Here is a 23,185-nt window from a genome sequence, read left to right as displayed (position 1 = left end):
GAAAAATCACTTTGCTAGATAGCTCAGTTTAGAACATAATTTTAGTTTAACGAAAACTTGATTAAGCTTGAAAAATACTTAATTTAAGGATAGATAACATAGTCAAAATATTTTAAAAAGTATTTTAACTTGATTTTTCAAAGAAATTTTGCGGCTCGGCAAAGTATCTTGAAAAAGGGTAAGCTCTGGTTGGATGATCTTGATATGAAGCGAGATAATGTTGTGATCCGCCCGGTCAATGTTGTGCCTCCCTCATATTACGCGAGGAAGCCATGTCTTGTAGAGCTTGCACCTTACTCGGGTTAGCTTCGATTCCCTGCTCTGTAACTATGTAACCTAGGAACACATGCTCTTGTCTCTGAATAGACATTTACTGGGTTAAGCTTGAGCCTGTATTCCCATAACGTTCGATAAGTTTCATCTATGTCGGCACATAAATTGACCGCCCAGAGTGACTTAATCAGGATGTCATCCATATATATCTCCATATCGTGTCTAATCTGCTTCCGGAATACTTTGTTCATAAGTCATTGGTAAGTAACTTCTGCATTCTTTAGTCTGAATGATATAATATTGTAACAATAAGTTCCTTTAGCCGTAATGAAGCTAACCTTTTTCTGATCGTCTTTAGTCAGTGGGACCTGATGGTAACCTTAGTACACATCCAGCATGCATAATAGCTCGCAGCCAGAGATTGAGTCCACTACCTGGTTGATACAGGGCAAGGGAGAATAATCCTTGGGGCATGTCTTATTTAGATTTCTCAAGTCGATGCAGGCTCGTCATTTATTCCCTAGCTTAAATACCATGACCATGTTGGTCAACCAATTTGGGAACTATACTTCACGAATATATCCAGCCTCCAACAATTTGTCTATCTCCGCCCGAATGATTTTATTATGCTCGGCCCCAAAGTCTCGCTTCCTTTACTCGATCGATCGAGCATCCAGGTGGACGCGAAGCACATGTTCCATAACCGTTGACGATATGCTCGTGATTTTTTTGGGTGTCCAGGCGAAGACGTCATTATTGCACGTGAGACAAACGACAAGCACTGTTTTAAGTTTTGGCATCAAGTCGGCTGCTATCTAGATGATGGCTTTAGACCTACCTAGTATGATAATTTTGAATCGAACACAACCTAATGGTGTAAACTAAAAAATGGATAGACTCAATTTTATCAGACAAGATACAATTATTCATGTGATATTTAAAAGAAAGTATTATTGAACCTGCAAATGATTCAAGGCGACAAATAATATTCACTCTAAAGCATGGATACAAGGAAAGGTGCGCAGAGAAAGGGAAAGCGATGTTTGCTAATAAGCATGGGAAAGACTAAAAGAAAAGAAGGCACAACGAAACTAAATCTTTCTCATTCATTCCATCATATTATTATAGAGCAGGTACAGTTGAAAAGGACGTCTGGGTAATAATAATAATAATAATAGTAGGGAGCTAGTTGAAAAGATTGGGATATGCAGCATCCCAGGACACCCTCTTCGACCACGTGCACCGGCATTATTTGTTGTTGATTAACTATCAAAGGTCAGTGTATTTGGTCTTGTTCAATTGCAGGGGAGAAGGTGCAGCATGGGTAGGGAGGGGGGGCATGCGCTTTAAGGTGAGGTAGTATGTGCCGAGAGTTCTTCCTTGTAACAATTTCATATTTGACTAACTAGTTCCCATTGCAAAACAAAATCACTAAATCCTCCATGCATCATGATTCACATCTAACTATTGTCAACGTCATAATTAAGCTCGATCAACTAAGATCTTGCATGCTGCTGTATACTTTTACATGGTTATTGAGAGAGAACTTTCCCGGTCTTTCACCCGACGACATCATGAACATTGATCTGCAGGCGAGAGGTAGACCTTGCACTGAATCAGAGTTGAGCACACCTTGAACCCAGGAACTACGGTGAACCCAACTGTGCTGGGTTTGTTACTGGATTTGTCGTCAATGACTACGCTCTCCATGTACACCTCGGAGAACCGGCTACCCCGCTGGGCTTGGAAGATGGACTGGTCTGAGTCTTGCTTGAATGAGAAGAACAGGCAGTGGAGAAGCCACACTCCCCTCGCCATCTCCACAAAATGTTTGAAGAATGTTGAGTTAGGGAAGCGCTGGCAGGAGCTCAGCACAGCCCTGTGATTGAGGCTTCCAAAGAACGATTCTTCCATTTTCTGATGCACGAGTTCCAGATACTTAGCTCTAATGAAGCTCGAGATTGCTGAGTGTTGACTGAGCTTCTGTATTTGTTCAACACATCTGAGTTGAGTGAATTCTTGGAAGAACTCGGGGGAACTCCACATCAGCCTGCCTTCCAAGCCATCAACATTGAAACTTTTGTGGTGGAAGTTGGAGAACATCTTGCCACACACATAGGACTCGAACACAGAAGTTCGATGCTCGGGCTTCTTCCACTGAAACACCTCGGGTTGGATAGCAGTTGCAGCGGCATTGAGGTCCCAACCAGCTGACTCCATTTCCTTCTCCATTAATTTGACAAAAGACTGAATGGATTTGAAGGTGCATCGAAGAAAAGTGAGGAAATGGGTAGAGTTTAAGCCAGAGGGATGCAGATCATCCAAGGCTGAGAAGGACCGGCCAGGGTGGAGCTTTGAGTCCAAAACTCTGTTATTTTTCTCTGACTCAAGGAGCTCATCCTGCAGTGTGAGGCTCTCAGAATCCTTGATCTTGAGGTCAGCCTTGAGCTTGTCGATTGTGATCCGATAGGTCTTGATTAGATTTCTCTGCTCTTCAATCTGAGCAGCAAAGGCTCTGTTAGGGTCACAATCAGGATGAGGGATGACCAATTGGTTCTTGAAGTAGGTCTGCTTGAGCTCTGAGACTTGTTTGAGCTCGGTAACAATTGCAAGATCAGAAGACTGTATCATGTCAGGATCATATGGGGATTCTGCCATTTGGAGCTGAACGTAGGAAGCTTTAATTGCAGAGATGCGTGCAAAAAGGTTGGCAAGGAAAGACTCCATGGCTTCTTTCTCCTTCAAAAAGAAACTTTCTTGCTGCTTCTGGTGTTTGTCTTTGTAGAAACCATTAAGATCTTGTAAGAGGATGGTGGAACTGTCACTGAAGTTTTGAGACAGCTTGGATTTATGGATTGAATAGGCATCCTCATCGGGAATAGAACAAGCACTAGCAGCAGAGCTTGCGACATGGCGGCGGAGATGGATGATCTTGTTGAAACTCCAATCTAAAGTTCCCAACTTAGAAGGTGGCTCCAGTCTATAAGATTCCATTGCTACACCTGCCGTAGATTGGAAAGAAATTCCACTAATATTAGAGTCAAGATGGCCGGCAAGACAACAAAGTGTTCTACTTTGGAGGTAGAATTCTTCTCCTACTTTAAAGAGAACATGGACCCAAACTGGAGGAAACAAAAGCATATTGCCAAGAACAAGAAAAAGAAAGAAAGAAAAACGACACCTACGGATCACAAAAAAATGCAAGTAAATCCATTAGTTAAACATGATTGTTTTGGGGCCTCAGATTCCTTTAATTGATGGGCAGCCGAATGTTTAAAAGGAAAGCAAAAATAAAAGGCAAACATTATTGGAGAATGCTTTGGCTTATGCAAATTTAAGTGGGAGAGGAGGGAATAAGTAAGCAATCAGTTAAAGATCGCTTTGCCTTCTTACATGACCACCAAAAAACACTCAAGAACGTTTCATCAGTCTATTCAAAGGATAATGACAGAATTAAAACGAGGTTAATAGGTTATACGTTGAACTATAACAAAAACAACAAATTATGTGGATGACTAATTTCCCAATCTAAAAGTTGGACATTTGCTTCAAACTTCAAAAGAAACAATATAGTGTGATAAAAACCCCACCATGGTCAATATTTTCCCAGGGAATCAACTTGTAGCTACTACTTTAAGATGTCTCTCCGTGCAAATGCACAGAAGCTGCATCCCCAATGAGGTCCCACCCACTGCAACACTTTATAGATAAAACCAGAAGTCACGTAATAAGTTCAGAGGCGAAGATTGTCAAGGCTCGAGAAGAAAACAAAACTATTTATCACCATGACGCAGCAGCAGCAGCACCGTCTTATCATCAATTCAGTAGCTGCATAAGCACTTTTCCCAAACGTTCCTTGAGCTCATTATGCTACCGTAAAGAAACAAACAAGCACACAACATAAATGTACACTAATATGCAGATAAGGGGACAGGAGCGCGTATGTATTAATGAACAGTGTCGAGCATTAAAAGGGGATGCATATGCGGTAGAAGGAGAAGAAAAAAAAATGCAAAATCCTTTTTTTAGTAAATAAATAAAAGTAAAGAGAGGGGGTGGAAGTTGAGTCTTTACCCTGCTCCTTGTCAGCGAGCTTTTCTTGGGATTAAGAGGAAAACGAAGAGCAAAAAGAGTTTAATCGAAGCCAATACGTGGAAGAATCGCCCGATAAGCTTTCTCTTCTCTAACATGTCCGGCGATCAAGCAACCATTCGAGGAGCCTCGACCTTGTCCACATGGCTGGCCATTCGTCGACGGCGAGGACAGAGAAATGGCAACGGCGGAGAACCCAAGATGGAATCTTTAGAGCAGACTCCTCCTGCCACTTGAGCCTCCGGCTGGATCCGAACTCGCTTGACCTCGGAGAAAGGGCAGAGGTCGATAGAGGAAGGGAAGGGAAAGGCGGGAAGGACAGTGAAGTGTAAGAGCAAGCAGAGTCGAACGACACGGCATTGGGAAACGATAAAAAGACCTTGGGATTTCTATACCTAAAATACCCTTGTTGAAGCATGAATATTACAAGCCTGTACCTTTTGTGCTCTAATGTGGATTTTTTACGGTGAGGGTAGAACAGGGAGGATATTTTTTTGGGCGAGGTTCACTGAGTCTGTTCCAGCTGGATTTGAGTGGGATTTTTGTCCTCTTGGATTTAATTTAGAGCTATGGTATTTTTATAATTTATTTTTATATAAAATAATTATTGGAGCAATTATTTTATATAAAAATATTATTGATTATTAAGAAAGGATGCAATTTCTCGTGAAGAAATAATTGGGAGTGACGAGTGATCCAGAGCATAGGGGGGTGTCAGTTGGTGGCAGGGAGTCGAGGCTGGGTTTTGATTTTGACAGCTTCCTGCTGAGCTTTTTGAATGTACAATAAGAATACAAATTTCAATGGAAAATCAAAATATAACAAATAAATGGAAGACAAATTTAAATAAAACATTGAGTTATTGCCCTATTTTATTCTTAATTGATTGGTAGATTTCCCGCCAAAAAAAACACCTCGATTGAGACTTTTTGCACAACAATGAGTATTCTTTAATGACTTAAATCATGAGACTATTGAAAAATAAATAAATTTAAAATAATATAATTTTGAGTTGAAGTCGATCATTGGCTCAAAAGAGTTTTTTTTTTAAACGAAAAATATATTAATTTTGAATTGAGAAGGATCTTTTTTATTCACTAAAAAAATCTTCATAAAAATAATGTATATTTTCCAACTCCAACACACTTTCATACTTCATTTGTAAGGAAATCTGCTATGCAATTTTTTTTAATCAAAATGATATATTTTTAGAGAAAGAAACATTTTTTAAAATAAAAATTAATTATCATAGGATGAACATTGAACACATCAACAACTCAAAAAAAAAAAGATTAAAGAGACTTTCAAATTTGATTTCTTTTTATATTTTTGAATTCTGAAGCATTACTTTTCGTTGGTACTATGTATACATTTGCGTGTATCTTAAGCATTACTTGTGTGCATTTTAAGTGACAGAGAAGGGAAACTAATAATAATAATAATAATCTTAATCTTGTTCTCATGTTGAGAACAATTAAAAGGTCAATTATCGTAGACAGTAGCTAGATTAGATTCTACCCGTTCCAATGTTTGCTTGCGCATGGCTCCCAGAAATCGCCATAGCGTTCGGTCTCCACCGACGTCGGAATCTCAGACCCTGCAACTGCAGATCTATTAAATGCTCCACGTAAGACTAACACTACCGCCCCACCCTAACTTTAGGCTATCTGTTGCGTTTGCGTGCAAACTAGCCGTCGAATTTGACTATCGTACGTTGGACATCAACCAAGCAAAGAGATCTGCAGTCACCAACTCTAGTGTTCATATAATGTGATCATACCAAGAGTGACATCTGCCAGCAGTCTTTTTTTATTAGAACTAGAACCAGGAAAATACAGCAGGTTTGATTATTTTTAATCAACAAACTTACCGGCAAAACTAAACGACAACTGATAAAAGTGTAGTCAATTAATCAGAAGCTCCCGGAATACAACCCCTAGCATCAACGAGTACCAGCATTCTGGACATCCACATAGCTGAGAAATCAGAGACAGTGCCATACCACACAAACAACTTCGTTTACAGTGATATAAGGTCAAAGGCATTAATAGAGGATTAAGATTATTTTCATTGCTGGTGATCAGGGTTGAACGCCAGAGCCTCCCGGTAGATGAGTTCTTTCATCTGTTCCTCGGAAAGTGCCTGCTGCTCGAAGTCAAAGCTGAAGGGCATCATGCACACGGGTTCGTCGCTGCTGTCGTGTAAAGCCGTTAGGTAAGGGTGTGCTAGAGCTTCTTCAACTGCCGACGACAAATAAAATTCAACAATCAAATTTCAAAGTTCAAACAAGGCGTCAGAGAAGGGGGAAAAAATGACAGCATATTGCTGCGTCAATGAAAAATCTTTCATGCAACAAGAAGACCAAGAAAACGTGAGAAAACATTCGTATTAGTCATCTTACTAGGGTTATCACGTTGTCCTTATGAGAATTAATAAAAAGAGAAATTTCAATGAGTGTAGGTGTAGCCAAAATCAGTCGTCTACAACATAAGATAATTGGACCATGGTTCTCATCAAGTAATTTATCCATTAATGAAGGAGGATAAAGACAACGTAGTTAGAAAGAGAACATCTACCATTAGAAAAAGATCCACGAGTTGGATAATACATTAAGCTTCCAATGTATTCCCATGAAGGTTTGTTTGTCAATTAGCTAATCCAGAATTGCTAGACAAATGTAATTCACTAGTGTCCTTATTTTCAAAATTTAATATGCTAGCTCAAGAAATATATTATGGTTGAGAAATATTAATGCCCATCTTGTCCGCAGAATGATTATGGAATTTACCATAACTACAGAGGACAATTCTAATAAAATCAAATTACTTTTGTTTTTTTTAGAAAAAAAAAAAACTTGTGTACTAGATAACTAGCATTGTACATACATCTAAACCTAGTAAGCGATTACAAATCCTTCATAAAACTTCTTTCCAAAATTAATAGGAGCAAAGCTTAAAATACATGAAAAACAGTCCATTAAAACAACATCAAGACAATGAAACCTCAGCAAAACATAATATCATTGAGAAGTGACAAGTCCTATCATGTTATTAATGTTCAATTTTCTTTAGTATCACAAATACAAACTAGCATGGTTAAGTTTACATTAAGACTTGTATAAAAATGATCTGAATATTTGATAGGGTCCTCATCGGACTGATCATTGAATTTAACATATCATGTTATTAATGTTCAATTTTCTTTAGTATCACAAATATAACTAGCATGGTTAAGTTTACATTAAGACTTGTATAAAAATGATCTGAATATTTGTTAGGGTCCTCATCGGACTGATCATTGATTTTAACAATAGAAAGTGTCGAAACATAAACTTTGTCAATAAATGATAACTTTTAGAAACATGCACAGTTAAATCAATTATATTATCAGTCAAAGAAAGCTAGTAAATGTTCAAAGGTACCAGTTATTCGCTGCCTAGGATCAAATGTTAGCATCTTTTCAACGAGATCAATAGCTGTATGATTAACATGCGGAAATTTTTCAGGCAAGGACTGTTTTGGATAACGAGTGAGTTGACCAATGTATCTTCTGGCATTGTCATTCAGGAAATCCAATTCGGTCTCATTCGGCGTGCCAATAAGCTGCATCATATGAAATTTAAAACAGAGATCAAATGTAGGAAATAACATGCAATGCAGTGAATATTCCTCCAAATTAAGGAAATAACATTAAAATGACCATAAATGCTAAGGGTTGTCAAGGGTCAAGTCTGGCTTTGGGAGCTAAACTTAAATCATTAAGGCCATGATTTTGCAATCAAAACCCAAGATCCAACCAAAACTTATAAAAAACATTTCGCTGGCTCAGTTTCATGTCATTAAATCCATGCAAAAAGATAAAAACTTAGCAAATCATATCAAATCAAAATAACTTGGAAGTCCCAATACAATTATTAAACCTCGTTATATCTGATTTAATTTAAAACCTAAATATAAGAACTTATATGCAACCTCCATTTCACGTCAAATTGGACCCAGTCAAGTGAAAGAGATCAAAGTGAAACATGAGACAAGAGAGGTTAAAATAGAAAAAGAGACCCATCGAACTCTCTAAAAATCAAAATTTCATGTAGACTAGGTTTCAAGCAGGTTGGGTTTTCTACACTTGTGTGACCAGTAAATGATTTCCACACATGGAAAGATTGAATTGACAACGTCAATATAAAGCATTAGCAAATCAGGTTGAAGGTTTGGAGAGACTTTGTGGCGATGATAGATACCTTGGGAAACAGATAACTAACTGAAGCAGGTACACCAAGTTCAAGCAATGGTATACTCGTTAATAAAAATTTTTCCAGATGTCAAGTGCTTAATAGAGTTCATGTAAGAAAGACTAAAAGCAATTGGGAAAAAATAGGTACCGTTCTTCTTGTCCTATAGCTTCTATTAGCTTTCCATAATGATCAAATAGCTGATTTAGTAAGGAAGAACTACCATAAATACTCATCCGCTTCCATCTAAAAGCTGCCAATATCAAGAGTCGATATCAATTTTGGGAGAAATTAATAGAACTAAAAACTTAATATTTTCAATTTCAAGCATTGGCTACTGGCACACACACACAAAAGAAAAAAAAAAAAGGCAACTCATGATTTCAAACTATTAAGAACTAAGCTACTTAGGTCCAGCTAGGAAGCTACAATGATCTTATCCTACCATTGAACTCTATGTAAGGCTAAATTGTTAATATGAGTTAGATACAAACACTAGAAATAACATACAAGGTGGATTACAAACAAAAATTTTAGGTTAGAAGATTATACCTCCATCAATAACCTTAATTGATGCACATGATCCCTTCCAGGAAATAGAGGCTTCCGGTCCATCAGTTCCATGAAGATACAACCAACAGACCACACATCAATTGCTGCAGTATATTCTGAAGAATTCAACAATAGCTCTGGAGCTCGATACCATCTTGTAACAACATATTCTGTCATAAAATCAGTTTCTGAGGTAGTCCGAGCAAGCCCAAAGTCACAAATTTTCAGATCACAATTGGCATTTAAGAGGAGATTGCTTGGTTTCAGATCTCTGTGGAGAACATTTGCTGAATGAATGTACTTTAACCCCCGAAGAATCTGATAAAGGAAATACTGTAGGGAAAGAAAACAGAACAGGCAATCAGGCAACAACAATGTGTACTGTATCAGTTTTTCGTATCAAGAAATCAGATAGCTTATCACAATTAGTTTTATAAACTGTGAACAGAAAAATGCATATTCCCAATTGCCTAATTCTTAACAAGTATAATGTTTACAGCATATAAAACCTCTAGTAAATCAAGAAAAGCTAACTAGTTGAAATTCTCAGATTTAACTTGCTACTAAAATATAAGGGATAAGGTTGAATTCTAATTTAATGTGATATTTAGGCTCAGCTCTTCGTATGTTTAGCAAGTAAATCACTTTAGAGAAGAATGAAAATATTTTAATCGTTAGAACCGCAAGGTTCTGCAACTTGCTTTTTTCGTTGAGAAGCTTAAAGGACTAGAAACCAATCTATATAGTGCGACTTTAGAAAGCAGAACCTGGCAATGCTCCTCAGAAAAAGCCTGATTTGAGCGAATAATTTGATGAAGATCTGTGTCCATCAACTCATAAGCAATGTAGACATCATTGAATGTGTTCCTTGCAGAAGGTGGTATTATATCTCTGATTGCAACAATCTGCAATTTGCATAAAACCATTTCCCGGATGAAAAGATAAACTTCGTGAACTATTTCTAAATTTTTACCAGTTCTGATGTACCATGCCATTTTACATAAATAAATAAATAGGATTCGTAATATAATAAGAACCATCAATTTTTGCTTGTGTAAGCAAGTTCCAATTCTCTAACATAAAGTGAGGTCCCGATCACAAAAATTACTTTCTAAAACCTAATACTATTATCAAAGTCGATACATTTGAAGTAGTTGGTTGTAAAGTTTTCACGTAGCATTTGAAGTTGATGACAAATTATATTACAAAATGGATACATTTTTTCGTCAAAACAAGAATGTATATCCCGTTAAAGAAAATAAGAGCTTCACAAACTTGCAAATAAAAAACTTTTGTTGACCAACATAGCTACAGCTATCATGAAAACTTTTGAAATTTTCACTCAGGCTTATATTGTTTGTTATAGGGTGCAATAGAGAAGAGATGGAGGAAGATGAAATCAGGCAACTTGCAACTTCTTTCCACTCTAGATTATCTACTCAAAAGATTATTATAATCTTGAAAACAATTGAAGAAGAATATTATTGATTCGTACCTTAGTACAAGATGCCAGTTTGTAGTTCAGAGGGTCATATTGCCCAACTTAACTCCAATGCCAACAAGAAAATAAGGAACCAATAACTACGATTTCTTGCATATGTTTTTAGCATGTAAGTGTATTTTTGGTTATTTGTCAACCCTATTCGCTCAACAACAAGTAAATCAAGCACTAGACTGAAAGTGAAACCCCAAAAGTTTATGGCATCTTGCATCAAACTGGGCATTTGGCGCTTTAACAAATAGTCTACAAAGTTAGTCGACGAACGCCTTCAAGAATTAGCTAGAAACGGTAAATTGGGGGAAAGGGGAGAACAAAGGACACGGAGAAAGCCAATCAGGCTAACTAACATTTTCATGATCCATGTGCCTTAAAAGCTTTATCTCCCGCAGAGTCCTCTTCCCATCGATCTTGTTATCGAATGCGTTGGCAATTTTCTTTATCGCCACCTGCTCGCCCGTCTCGGAATTCAAAGCCGAGCTATGACCCAAAAGAAAAAGGCAACAAAGGATTCAGATAACCAAACCCTACAAATAGGGGGGAACAACTTTTGTCGGAAAGAAGAATCAAGATCACCGGCAGTCGAACCGAATCCAATCTACCGCAACCTCGAAGGAGGAGAAAAAAACGCAACTCACCATACGATCCCATAGGCGCCCTTGCCAATCGGCATGATGGGGGGTTTGTATTTGGAGGTGACCTCGAAGATGTTTCCAAATATGTTGTACTGGATGAACCGTCCTCCGTGGCTGAGCGTCACCTGGATGTTGTCTAGGCCCTGCGGGGCGGGACCGGCGGCCGGCTGAGGCGGAAGTTGCGCTCCCGCCTCCATCATCTCGGCGTCTGTCGTCTGGGCTCCGCCCTCCATCGCGCTCTTTCGCTAGCCCAACAGATCGCTCTCGTCTCGACCTCCCCTTTCCCCTCGCCTGCTTTCGCTCCTCAGGCCACAGCAATTTCTTTTAGCCTCCGGAACTCTTATTTACGGGCATTATTAATAATTAATAGCAGTCTGCATACAAATGGAAATTAAAATTAATACCATTTTGAGTAAACTCACTTTAGAGGAAGAAAGTCAGAAACTACGTAGAAAAGGTCCGAAATTTTTGTTGGAATTCTTATTAGTGATGCCGTGAAAAGCATGCTTGTTTGACTGGAAAATCGAATCTGAGATCAAAATATTGCTGTCGTTGCTTTGACCAAATGTCGGATTATGAGATTATCACTGATACTGGCGTGTTGCCCACCCTACTGTTAAAGTTCCTTTGTCGCCTCCTGGGCAACGGTTCAAGGGCGGGGGCCTTCTAAATTTATGAGAGTTAAAGAAATGAGTTTTTAATTTTAACGAATGAATTATTTGTAACAAACGGTTAATTAAAAATATTAGATTGATGGGTTATTTGTTATAAGTTTTTTTTTTTTATTCTGATAGAAAATTTTTATATTGAATATTTGGTGGTGCACGGCCCGCCGACTATAGGCCGCAGACCTTATTTGTGTTATGCATTCATAAATTAGAGCTTTTGGATTAGAGGTGGATACAAATGTATCCGATTCGTTAATCTGATATGGGTCAGTCTAATAATTAGGGTTAAGTGTTTTTAGATTTGGAGATTTTTAGATTGGTTTAGATTCGTATTGTATTAGAGTTTGACCGAATTTATGATTTAATTAAGTTTTTTTATTAAATTAAATTTTATTTTAAAAACTTAGGATGTTTTAGGTAAGTATAATAATACTAATAATAAAATATTGAGATTATAATTATGCATTTTAGTATTTCTGGACCAAAATGTTTTAAGAAATCAATAAAATATATCTTACTATTTTGGAGACTAGATCTCTTAGTTCATATTTTGGTGAACTAAGGGATAAATCACATAGAATTATAGTTGGATCATAGCGGTGATCTGACTGTAATTAATTGTGATCCTTCCTTGAGTTTATCGTCCATTAAATTATAGTTTGGATCGGGACGAGTAACCCAAGATCACTCGAAGGTCATCGGTGGTAGGTAAGTGACCAGGTTGTTGATCGCCGAGAGAGGGATGACCTTCAGACGACCTCCGACCATCCGTCCTGACCTAAATTATAACATGGGAAAAAGTGAAACCAAGGAGAGATCATAATTAATTGTGATCAAATCATAATCATGATCCATAATTCTATATAGTATATCCTTTGATCTAAAAAATGTGGATCAGGAGATCTCCTCCCCGTTATTTTGCATTGATATTAGTTAGGTTGGTAAATACGAATGGTAAAAAAATAGAAAGAGTATTTTGATATAATCTTTTAAAGATTTAATATTTAAGATTTACAATTTTAGACTTTAGTTATTACTATATAACAATTACTTAATAATGTCTATAATTACTTTTGATAAATTTAAATTAATTTTAATAAAATATAAATAACTTTGATTAATTGATAATGAATATTTTTAATATAATAATATTTTTAATATAATAATTTTTGATGTGGTGATGATGAGGGGCCCCACTCCGCTATCGCGGTAGAGGTCAAAGTCAAGACGGTTAACGAGCGGATGACATCAGTCGATCAGGCGGAACATTCTCCGATCGGGACGAGGGCCCCGATCCGGCATCAACTTTGGCATAACATTCAAACACCCGACGCTCAAGGGAGAATGACGTACAGAGGCCGAGCAGCATACTCAACATCAGCTGATCACAAGGGCAGTGAGTTTCCGGTCGAGCGGCTACCCCGCTCAGTCCAGCGACAAATCACAAGGACAGTAGATTTCCGGCCGAGCGGCTATCCCGCTCGGCCGACAACAGACTACACGGGATAGTGGACTGTCAGCCGAGCGGGATACCCGCTCGGCCCGACAATAGATAGTATATGGACAGTGGAGTTCCGACCGAGTGGCTACTCCGCTCGGCCAAGCAATAGACATAGCAAGATATTTTTTGACATCCTTTTGGGAGCTAGTGTCGCTGACATGCGGCATGGTCAAACAAAAGATTGTACGATGGAAACTTCCACTGTCACTTCAGAAATATGCTCGGCCCGTTAAGGTAATATGTCAGAGATACTTTACTGACACGTCTTTTCAGGAAAAGCTTTGAGATGTGTGCTCACCTTGGGAGGCGTGTACACGCACTTCCAGAGCTCTATATAAAGGGGATCCAAGTATCGGCGGAGGTATGTGTTACATGCGATATTTACTGTTTCGCTACCATTCTCGTCGCGTCTTCTTCTTCTTGCTTCGTCGGAAACTGACTTGAGCGTCGGAAGGTCATCGCCAGGACCCCTTCCCTGGCTCGGCATTTACGCTGCTTGTGTTGCAAAATCGGAGAGGAGTCAATCAGAGGACAGCAGGAGCGTCACGTCCCCAGCATCTATCTCATCGACTTTGGAACAAGATAAATTTTGATTAAAATAAATAATTAATTTTTTATATTTTAGTAATTAGGAGTAATTATTACAATAATATTGAAATAAAAAAAATGTCATTTTGACTTCTTGATGTTTAAAGTGAGGTTAGAGTTCAATTCTTGGAGGGTAAAATTCTCATTGTTCTAACTTGGTCATGAGATGCGGATAAACAACTTGAATAACAGGCATGGCACATCAATCAGTGCCCTAGCAAGGAGACCTATAATAGAATTAATACAGATACAGTTGACAATATAAGATTTCTCCACCTGACCTAATAGAAAACGAATAAGATTGATTCGTACCTAACAGACACAATCGACATGCAACCTAACATTCATTATTTAATCACACTATTATAGCATTGACCACTTCACTTCTGGGGATATCTATATACATATCATCCCATAACTCAAACTTATTTTTGTAATAAGTAAAAGACCCAAACAGAGAAAGAAGTAAAACCTCAAATATTCTATCTTTGGTTAAATCCTAAACCAAGGCCATCCTTGGTACACATGAATGGCTTGTTTGCATGGCTTTCTTCTCACATCTCAAATTGCTGCAGCCTATTGTCTGACAGCCTGCTTTTGTAGGCACACCTTTTGTACTCACACCATGTGAATTCCCTATACATGCTCTGCTCTCCCTCGCCCAGCAGCAGAGGCAGAGGAGCCAACCTCTCCCCGGAAGGAGGCCCCCCAAAGTAGACCATCGACACTCTGGACTCGTATCCGTTGGCCGCCACCCTGTGTTTCACACTCCTGAATCTCCCATTTGTCAAAACCTGCATGACAAAAATTACTTTGATCCGTCTGGCATCCAATGAAATGAATACAGTCTCACAAGCCACCAACTCAAAGCAAATCCATGCAAAATCTTGATTCCTGTCCGATGGGCCTCATGACTATAACTGATATGGAGTTATTACCTGCAAGGAATCACCAACGTTGATGAAGAAGGATTCTGCATCAGGAAGGACTGAGACCCAGGTGCCGTCTCTCAAGGAGATCTCCAGCCCTGAGGTGTTGTTTGACCTCAGCACTGAGATGAGCTGAGGGTCAGTGTGCTCTCCGAGCCCAGTCATGCTGCCATTCAGCCCTTGCAGCAGTGGGCATGGAGGGTAATGGTTGAGCCTCAGCACGGAATCGCTCTCCTCGTCCATCACCACCTTGCTGAAGATGTTCCTTGGCTCAATCCTCAAGCCTTTCGCCATCAACTCCAAAACCTCACTTGCCAGCTTCCTCATTGATTCTACGTACTCGTTCAAAGCAGAGCTGCATGCAGTTTTCATTCTTAAATACATATTGCAAAACAGAAAAAAAAAAGAAAAAAGTAAATAAACTGATAGTGATAACATACCAGAAAGATCTTGCACGGGGTTCTTTGAGGAAGTCTAGGGAAGAATGTGAAATGGACTCGGAGTTGATCTCCAAAAGGAGATACTCCAGCCAACCTACATCACCATTGCCACCGATTGTCCTGCTTCCGTAACCAAAAGGGTTTGCAGGGCCATAACGCTCCTTCTCCATCTGAGAAAGGCTGAAGAATTTGATGGCCTCTTCTTCTAGCCTGGCAATGAGCTCCTTGGGGACTCCATGATTGGTGACCTTGAAGAACCCAAACTCTTCGCAGGCATTCACGAGGAGGGCGTCCGAGTCCGTCACCGACAGGTCGACGACCGGAATGCCGGAGAAGTAGCTTCGCGGTCTGTGCGGAGGCGTTGGGAGGTAGACTTGCTCAAGTGATGGCTTTGTCAAGACTGCCATGGCCAATTAGAAACTGAACAAGCCTTTTGTTTCAGGGGAAGATAGCAGAGTAAGGCTTTGCCAAGTACCCACCCCTTGCTTTGCCACTTATATAGAAGTCGATTCTTCATTAATTCTCATACTTCTGGTGCTGAAATACCATGGCCGCCACCATGGTCTGCCGTCCATGATTAAAATATGAGTCACGAGTTCACCTTTTTCATCTTACCAGACCAAGTAGAGCCCAACATGATATCAGACTTTATTTACGTTTTAAATACTAATGCTCAGAAAAGAAGAGGAAAAAAAGCATTAATCTTCTTGTTCCACAAGTCTTGTGTACTTGAAAATGCCAAAGATTAACCTATTTTTGAACGCTAATTAATAAGCATCCTTGCTTTATGCTTAATTTAAGGAATATTGGCGAATTAGCATAATAAATCAACGGGATACTTGCAAGGAACGGGAACTAGCATTTCAGAGTGAAAGACGCACCACTTTATGTCGAAATCAAGCATCTAGAAATACAACCAAATCGTCTCCATTTGAGTGATATCGTGTATGTTACTTAGACCACGTCCCGTTAATTAACTCGAACAGTCAACTGCGATTCGGATTAGGAGTGACCGCAACGAGCTTTTTTTCAGCGCACGCTTCAGCACAGGGTTGCAACTGTTGGCTAGAGTAGCACGGTCCCGAGCTGGAGTCAAGCTGAACCTTGACCTCAAAAAGGTGATCTAGGCTTGACAGTGCCACTCGGGCTGGCAGGATTAGACACGTCGCTGACCAGTCTCGCATGGCTTGAGAGATCTTGAGGTCTGTATCAAAGGACGTGGGCAGGTAGATGCCCTCCATTGTTGTGTGGTACCATTCCGAATCCTGATAAGGATTGAATTGATTCCTGTCCTTGTTCCAAGTTGGCCAATTATTTGAAGCCTTCGAGGATGGAAAATGGCAAATGGCACGAGTGCCATTCCTTTAATGGGAACCCCTTCCATCATTGAAGATATTTCGTACTCCCACAGGGACCCCTTTTGATTCGAAGTGATGTGACGTGTTCCTCACCCAATCAGCTCGTCCTATTTAGGGGGGAGATTAGCTTTCGTTCTCTCACCGAGCTTAAGAAAACTATTTGTTGGGAAATAATTAAACAGTGCAATGTACTTGGGAATAGCTAAGAAATGAAAGACGTGGCCTGTTTTCTTCACGAAACGTCACTTGGTTCCATTATTTCAAGGCTGGGAGATTGGGATTGATCGATGTATGTAAGATGGAACACTGAAGATTCTTCGGTTGCCATCGGTGAAGTAACGTTGGCGCTCGTGTTGGATAAGATATATATGCATGTTTACGAATGATCAGTAGTGGAGGCGGGATGAAGGATTTGGAGACACTGCAACCTCAATGTATAGTGGATATGATGCATGGGATTAGATGAATACACGTTATACGTGCACTTTTGTGCTTCCTGTGCTTATTATGAAAAAAGATTTGAAAATGTGGAATCTTCCGTGCCACCAAAAGGTATATAATATATTGTCAAATATGGGAAGGGAGATTATCGCGATGGCATCATGAGGGGAAATTATTTAGTTGGTATTTTCACGCTTTCCTACCTTTTTGTTGGGCATAGGGTTCGTGTAACCCAATGCAATTGGTCAGCGTGTTGCAGACCCGTCAGAGGCCCAGTTCAATCTAAAGAAACATATGCCCGCTGTATCTGTTTATTGTTTAAATATTATAAAGATGTTTTCAAGCATAAGCTGCTTTTCAAGCATAAGCTGCACTCAATACTCTATGTAAACAGTAGATTTTTAGTCTATTTTATTATACTTTATTCCCAGAAGGCCTAAATCACCCAAGTCGCATCCAAATTGAGCATTCATGGACTAGGATTTAATTGAGTTAATTTGAACCACACATAGTTATATCATTAATATATAGCTAATTGGCCCCCTCGGAGCGGTGCGATGGTTAAGACATGGGGAGTTACCACATGAGGTCTTGGGGTCGAAACTCGGCGTGACCGAGCATAACCTCCCCCATATCTTAGCCGTTTGCACTAATGGCTAGTAGTCACCCGTGATTTACCTCCTCTGTGTTGGCCTAGGGACGGGTTGGCGGGGGCGCTGGGGGCGAGCGAATCGCCTTTTGCCACATTAATATATGGCTAATTTGTCCTCAGGGCGTAGCACAGCTGGGGGCGCATGGTTTCGTGGCCGAAAGATCCAGGATTCGATTCTCGGGGTGTCATTGCCTGGGGTTAGCGTCCCGGCTATGCGCTTTCAGCTGTATACCTGCATTTACCTCCCTCCATATCCGTGTAACTGGCTCTAGGGGGGCCGCTAATGTGGTGGTTCCACATTTTTTTTTATTAATATATGGCTAATTTTCTCGAGATGGTATAGTGACTAGCGCATGAGGTATTGTCATCATGAGATTTGAGATTCAAATATTAACAAAATCGAGATAAATATCTCCCTGATATGTTAGTCACTATTACAAAGGCTAGTAGCCACCCTTGATTTACCTCCTCTATGTTGGCCCTGGGACGGATTGGCGGGAGCGTTGGGGGCGAGTGTATTCATCTTTTGCCACTATTAATATATGGCTAGTAGTCCACGAGGGGTTATGGCGTATTTATAGAAAATTTTCCTCTAAATGGAGAGTGCAATCAAAGTATACTAGGCTTCAGAGCTGGTTGCCACACGCGCTTCCCGATTTATCCTAGTGGTCAGTGGAAAATTTCCATGGGGTCGGACTGATCATCCCTAGGGATAATCAATAAGATTAACTGGGATTATTATTTTTTATTAATATATGGCTACTAATATAATAATGGTTAGTAGTCACTTGTAATTTACTTCCTCCGTGTTAACTAGAGACATGTTAGCGGGGACGCTGGGGCAAGCGAATCGCTTTTTGCCATATTAATATATGGTTTGTTGTCTCCTCGGGTACTGATGGTTAAGATATGGGATATTGATATTGATATATTAGATCATGAAATCGAAACTCGGTACGTCTGAGTATGTCTTTTCTCATGTCTTAAATTAATGTCCTCTTCTTCCCCATGTAACTATTGCATTAATGGCTAGTAGTTATATGTGATTTACCTCCTTCATGTTGGCTTAGGAACAGGTTGACAAGGACGCTGGGTGAGTGAATTACCTTTTGCCATATTAATATATGATTTGTTGATGTATTATTAGGAACTTAGAATGTTGGATATCAAGATATGTCTCTATGTGTACTTTCCCGATTTAATTAGATGACCGGTAGGAAATTTTTATAGGATCAGACTGGTCATCCCAAGTTCGATGTCACCTGGATCATCATTAATATATGATTTGTTGTAAAATATTTTATTGGGGGTATGCTTTACTCCATTCAAAGGACCATAATATTATGATAAAATATCTCTTATAATTTATCTATTTGTATTTTTTAGGATGAATATTATCACTTTTTACTCCAATTAATACATGATTAATCAACAAAAACGGGAAATTTAGTGTTAAAAGAAAAACAAATTAATACATGTGGATCAACTTGTTCTTTTCATTGGGCATGAAGTTGAAAATGGCTAATACGAACATAAGTCGCGATTTAATAAATTGCTCTTTCAATAAATTACCATAATATAACTATCTATGAATCTACGTTTTTAATAAATCTTAACTTTGATTTGACATTTTAAAAAGATAAGATTTGAAAGATTAAAGTTAATTTATTGTCATAATTTTTTTTATAATTTTCATCAATATCATATCAAAAATAATATCATATGAAAAGTGGAAAAATTTACTATATTCTCCATAATACAAAAATCTCTATACAACTTTTTTTATAGATCTTAAATTACAAATCATATATTTTTATTTATAATTTTTTTAATATCTCTATATAATTTCTACTTAATTTTTTTAATTTAATTTATTTATAATTTTTAATTAATAAATTAATTAATTTATAAATTTTAATTTTATTATAATCATTATAAATGAAATATTTTAATTATTTAAAAAGCCAAATATATAATATTATTTTTTCAATAATTAATGATTCCATCTCTCAAAAGAAAAAAAAAACAGATTTAAAAAATAAAATCTGCTCAACTAAAAATTCTAAAATTCATCTTCACACTCATTAATTTGTTTTTTTATCTTTTTTTTTATTTAATTTTACAAATCTTTTAAAAAGTTTGCATCGGAGATGCTAAGAAAACTTAAGAGCTGTGTGTGTATAAATAGCATGAAGGCGAGCGAATTTAAGGAAGATATTGATATCGCAGTGAAATGGCCAAGCAGATACCAAATTAATCATGGCCGTCTGCGTCGACACCATCCATCTCCAAATCCACCGTCAAGCCCGCCGCCAGCCTCTCCTTCGCCGACAGCTTCCACCTCACCCCACACCTGGCCTCGTCTCCCGCCTCAAGGCCTCCCTCGTCCACTTCCGCCCCCTCGCTGGCTGCCTTGCAAGCGAACCCGTCCTCGACGACTCCGGCGAATCCGTCGGCACAATTGTCTTTGTAGACGTCAATGATGAGGGCGCCGAGTTCATCCACCCTTCCGCCACCGCCGTCATAGGGAGAATAACGGATGATTTAGTTGGGCCATCTGATCCTATCCAGAATTTAAGTCGGACGGATCACCGGATGAAGTGGATGAAATATTGATCGAATCGCGACGTCTCAGAGGGAGGTATATTAAGATGTCTTTTATGTTGATCAAGTCGTCAGATGTCCTCTGCTCAACGCTACATGCAGCCAGCGACCAGGTTGTCTCGGTCCCTGCTATCCCGATGCTCGAAGTAGATTCAACGAATATATAAGTAATAGACTAAAACATATAATAATGAAATGTGCATAGAATAAAAATAGAGAACGTACCCTACCCCAGGGGGCACCCTCGGGTGGATCGATGAACTGGTCGGGATGCTGCTTGCGTTGTCATGACCCGGAAAAACATATGACTCCGAGCAGAATGTAGAACTGGATCTGACGATGCCTAGTCGAGCACGACCTGAATCTGGCGCAGACCGGGACCTAATAGTAACACGTAGGCCGGGATATGACATTGGTAGACAGGTCGAAATATGACTTTGACATGCAGGTCGGGATATGACTTCGACACGCAGGCCGGGATATGACTTCGGCATGCAGGCCGAGATATAACGAACGATGAGTGCCGGGCAGAGTGAGAATCAAATCGCTGGACCTATTGTATAACGTTAAACGAATAGCGACGAACGATGAGTGTCGGGCAGAGTGAGGAATGCAGGGCAGAGCGACGAGTAAGACGCGAACGATGAGCGTCAAACAGAGTGACGAGTGTGACGTGAACGATGAGTGCCGAGCAGAGCGACGAATGAGGTGCGAGCGTTGAATGAGACGCAAACGACGAGCGCCGGGCAGAGCTACGAGTGAGTTGCGAATGATGAACTCCAGTAGAGTGGCGAGTGAGACGCGAATGATGAGCGTCGGGCAGATAGGCAAATGAGGTGCGAGCGATGAATGTCGGCCAGGCGACGAGCGTCAAATAGAACGACGAGTGAGACCATCACTTGATCAGGGAGAGAACTCGGTCAACTAGTCGTTATGCCCGACCGAGAGGTCGTTGGCCATGAGAGCCTTACTCGCTTATAACTTGCTCACGAGCGAGAGCCTAGAAAGCTGACCGAGAGGATTTGATCGACCGACCAAATGGTACCTAGCGGGTGCCAAGCGAACGGAAAAATGCCGAGCGTGCATATAAAGCGAAAGACCGAGTAGTGATAAGTGTGCATATTAACGGAACAAAGTGAAAGTCCGAGTAGCACCGAGCGGAAGCTAGAAGAAATGCCGATCGAACACTCGGGAGAATGCCGAGCGAGAGGAAAGACGACGGGTGGGCGGTGTCGAGCACGCGATCGAGTAAGTGACAAGCAGATGGAAAGATGATGGGTGCATGGTATGGATTGCGTGATCGAGAAAATATTGACCGGGCAACAATAACCCGCGACCGGGCGATCGAAAAATGTCAACCTTGTTAGGACCTTCGGATGGCTAGAGAGGAGGGGGGGTGTGAATAGCCTCCTTTAAAAATCCAATCAATTTCTTCACAAGAGTTTGTTAACACAGCGGAAATAAGTAAAATGAAAACTGATGCAAGGAAAAGAACAAACCACCACTAACAAAACGATGTACGAGGTTCGGGGATAACTTGCCCCTACTCCTCGGCGTGTCCGTAAGGTGGACGATCCCTTGATCTTTCGGTAGATCACACCCCGGACAAAATCCGGCTAAGTGTTTCTCCTTCTCGGTGGAGTAATCTCTCCACAAAAGTCACAGAATAGATTTGAAAACAAAGCACAATGACTTACAGAGTTTTGTGGCTAACGGAATGAACAAATGAAACTTACAGCCACGAAGCAAAACGCATGCAAAGACAGAAGGAAGTCTTTAGTCAAGAGCTCAACAACACAGCCTCTTGATCGACAGAGAGTTTTTCCAGTACCTTAGCAAACCTCTCTTCTTCCTTCTTCTTATTCTGCTTTCTCACTGTCCCGAATCACTGTCACCTGTGTCGAATCGCTGCAACCAACTCAGGCGTCGCCAATCACTCTTCCTTCTCATCTAGTTCTCTGAACTCACACCAATACCATCCATGGTCTTCACTGGTGTCTCTGAGCTCGAACCAAAGAGCAAGAGTCTAACTGATCGCGGCCAGTGAACGTTGAAACCCGAATTGCATCACTTGCAGTGAAATACAGCATAAAGGGCACTTGTTCTTATTCTTCTGATGGAGCTTCATTTGAAATTAACCAATGGCACGATACCTACAACCTGCAACTTAAAAATCTCGCAGCAGATGATTTGATCAGGTGAATCAGAAGTGAGTCAGAAATATCAGAGAAACAACAGAAACAAACGACATGTTGTGGATCGGTCAACAGACTGATCCATAGATTTTTTTGGACCGATCAGGACTCATCCTGATCGGTCCGGGAAGAGTCTGATCGGTCTGTGGACCGATCAGCCTATGGGTGGATCCCCAGCGTTTCTGATCGCTTCTTTCTGATCGGTCTGTAGACCGATCAGATAACCCACAGAGACTTCCTGTGTGGTCACTGATCGGTCACGAGACCGATCAGGTGACTCATGTATCATTGGATCGGTCTGCCGACCGATCCAGACAACCAGAGTATCACTGGATCGGTCAACAGACCGATCCAATGTCTCGTGTTAGTTTTAGAGCCTCCCAGCCCTAAACCCTTGTTGGAATGTATACTGAAAGCCTAAGCTTTGTAAACATTTATTATGAATAAAGAATCACATTTGGTCTAATTGTCTACATTTGTTTGTAGTTGTTCATTTAATTTATATTGTAGATAACATAGTATGTGGTG

At 39.9% G+C, this 23,185-nt stretch overlaps 3 protein-coding genes across 6 annotated transcripts; all 3 read right to left on the bottom strand.

Annotated features, from left to right (window-relative positions):
- Nucleotides 1–1,653: 1,653 nt before the first annotated feature.
- Nucleotides 1,654–4,727, bottom strand: LOC122038262 (protein GRAVITROPIC IN THE LIGHT 1-like). Of its 3 annotated transcripts, XM_042597907.1 has the most exons (4): nucleotides 4,348–4,727; nucleotides 4,058–4,143; nucleotides 3,864–3,972; nucleotides 1,654–3,275 (listed from the first exon to the last, which is right to left on the bottom strand). In XM_042597907.1, exon 4 carries the CDS (start codon nucleotides 3,265–3,267, stop codon nucleotides 1,846–1,848), a length of 1,422 nt encoding a protein of 473 aa, XP_042453841.1. In that variant the 5' UTR covers nucleotides 3,268–3,275; nucleotides 3,864–3,972; nucleotides 4,058–4,143; nucleotides 4,348–4,727; the 3' UTR covers nucleotides 1,654–1,845. The 3 variants fall into 3 exon arrangements, with proteins under 3 accessions (XP_042453841.1, XP_042453842.1, XP_042453840.1); XM_042597908.1 differs by having other exon boundaries at nucleotides 3,864–4,143; XM_042597906.1 differs by lacking the exons at nucleotides 3,864–3,972; nucleotides 4,058–4,143 and having other exon boundaries at nucleotides 4,348–4,726.
- A 1,409-nt stretch (nucleotides 4,728–6,136) lies between these two features.
- On the bottom strand, nucleotides 6,137–11,640 carry LOC122038260 (mitogen-activated protein kinase 1-like). Of its 2 annotated transcripts, XR_006127831.1 has the most exons (7): nucleotides 11,285–11,640; nucleotides 10,997–11,126; nucleotides 9,916–10,053; nucleotides 9,149–9,481; nucleotides 8,747–8,849; nucleotides 7,787–7,967; nucleotides 6,137–6,605 (listed from the first exon to the last, which is right to left on the bottom strand). XR_006127831.1 is itself a non-coding variant. In XM_042597904.1 (6 exons), exons 1-6 carry the CDS (start codon nucleotides 11,512–11,514, stop codon nucleotides 6,433–6,435), a joined length of 1,185 nt encoding a protein of 394 aa, XP_042453838.1. In that variant the 5' UTR covers nucleotides 11,515–11,639; the 3' UTR covers nucleotides 6,137–6,432. The 2 variants fall into 2 exon arrangements, 1 of the variants encoding a protein (XP_042453838.1); XM_042597904.1 differs by lacking the exon at nucleotides 8,747–8,849 and having other exon boundaries at nucleotides 11,285–11,639.
- Nucleotides 11,641–14,224: 2,584 nt separating this feature from the next.
- Nucleotides 14,225–15,923, bottom strand: LOC122038261 (gibberellin 2-beta-dioxygenase-like). Its single transcript, XM_042597905.1, has 3 exons — nucleotides 15,408–15,923; nucleotides 14,977–15,322; nucleotides 14,225–14,832 (listed from the first exon to the last, which is right to left on the bottom strand). Exons 1-3 carry the CDS (start codon nucleotides 15,812–15,814, stop codon nucleotides 14,593–14,595), a joined length of 993 nt encoding a protein of 330 aa, XP_042453839.1. The 5' UTR covers nucleotides 15,815–15,923; the 3' UTR covers nucleotides 14,225–14,592.
- Nucleotides 15,924–23,185: the final 7,262 nt, after the last annotated feature.

Source organism: Zingiber officinale, chromosome 1A (assembly GCF_018446385.1).
Source record: "Zingiber officinale cultivar Zhangliang chromosome 1A, Zo_v1.1, whole genome shotgun sequence".
NCBI classification, from domain to species: domain Eukaryota; kingdom Viridiplantae; phylum Streptophyta; class Magnoliopsida; order Zingiberales; family Zingiberaceae; genus Zingiber; species Zingiber officinale.
The sequence above is the reverse complement of the archived record's forward strand: the minus strand, read 5'-3'. Positions and strand labels throughout refer to the sequence as shown.

What these genes read in the sequence shown, in the direction of transcription:
- LOC122038262 (XM_042597908.1), bottom strand. Translation starts at nt 3,267, where the DNA reads ATGGAATCTTATAGACTGGAGCCACCTTCTAAGTTGGGAACTTTAGAT.
- LOC122038260 (XM_042597904.1), bottom strand. Translation starts at nt 11,514, where the DNA reads ATGGAGGGCGGAGCCCAGACGACAGACGCCGAGATGATGGAGGCGGGA. An exon ending in GGCACATGGATCATGAAAAT is followed by an intron (nt 10,054 to 10,996) that starts GTTAGTTAGCCT and finishes TGCAAATTGCAG; the next exon opens with ATTGTTGCAATCAGAGATAT. An exon ending in AATTAAGGTTATTGATGGAG is followed by an intron (nt 7,968 to 9,148) that starts GTATAATCTTCT and finishes CATATGATGCAG; the next exon opens with CTTATTGGCACGCCGAATGA.
- LOC122038261 (XM_042597905.1), bottom strand. Translation starts at nt 15,814, where the DNA reads ATGGCAGTCTTGACAAAGCCATCACTTGAGCAAGTCTACCTCCCAACG. An exon ending in CCCCGTGCAAGATCTTTCTG is followed by an intron (nt 15,323 to 15,407) that starts GTATGTTATCAC and finishes AACTGCATGCAG; the next exon opens with CTCTGCTTTGAACGAGTACG. An exon ending in ACGTTGGTGATTCCTTGCAG is followed by an intron (nt 14,833 to 14,976) that starts GTAATAACTCCA and finishes TTTGTCATGCAG; the next exon opens with GTTTTGACAAATGGGAGATT.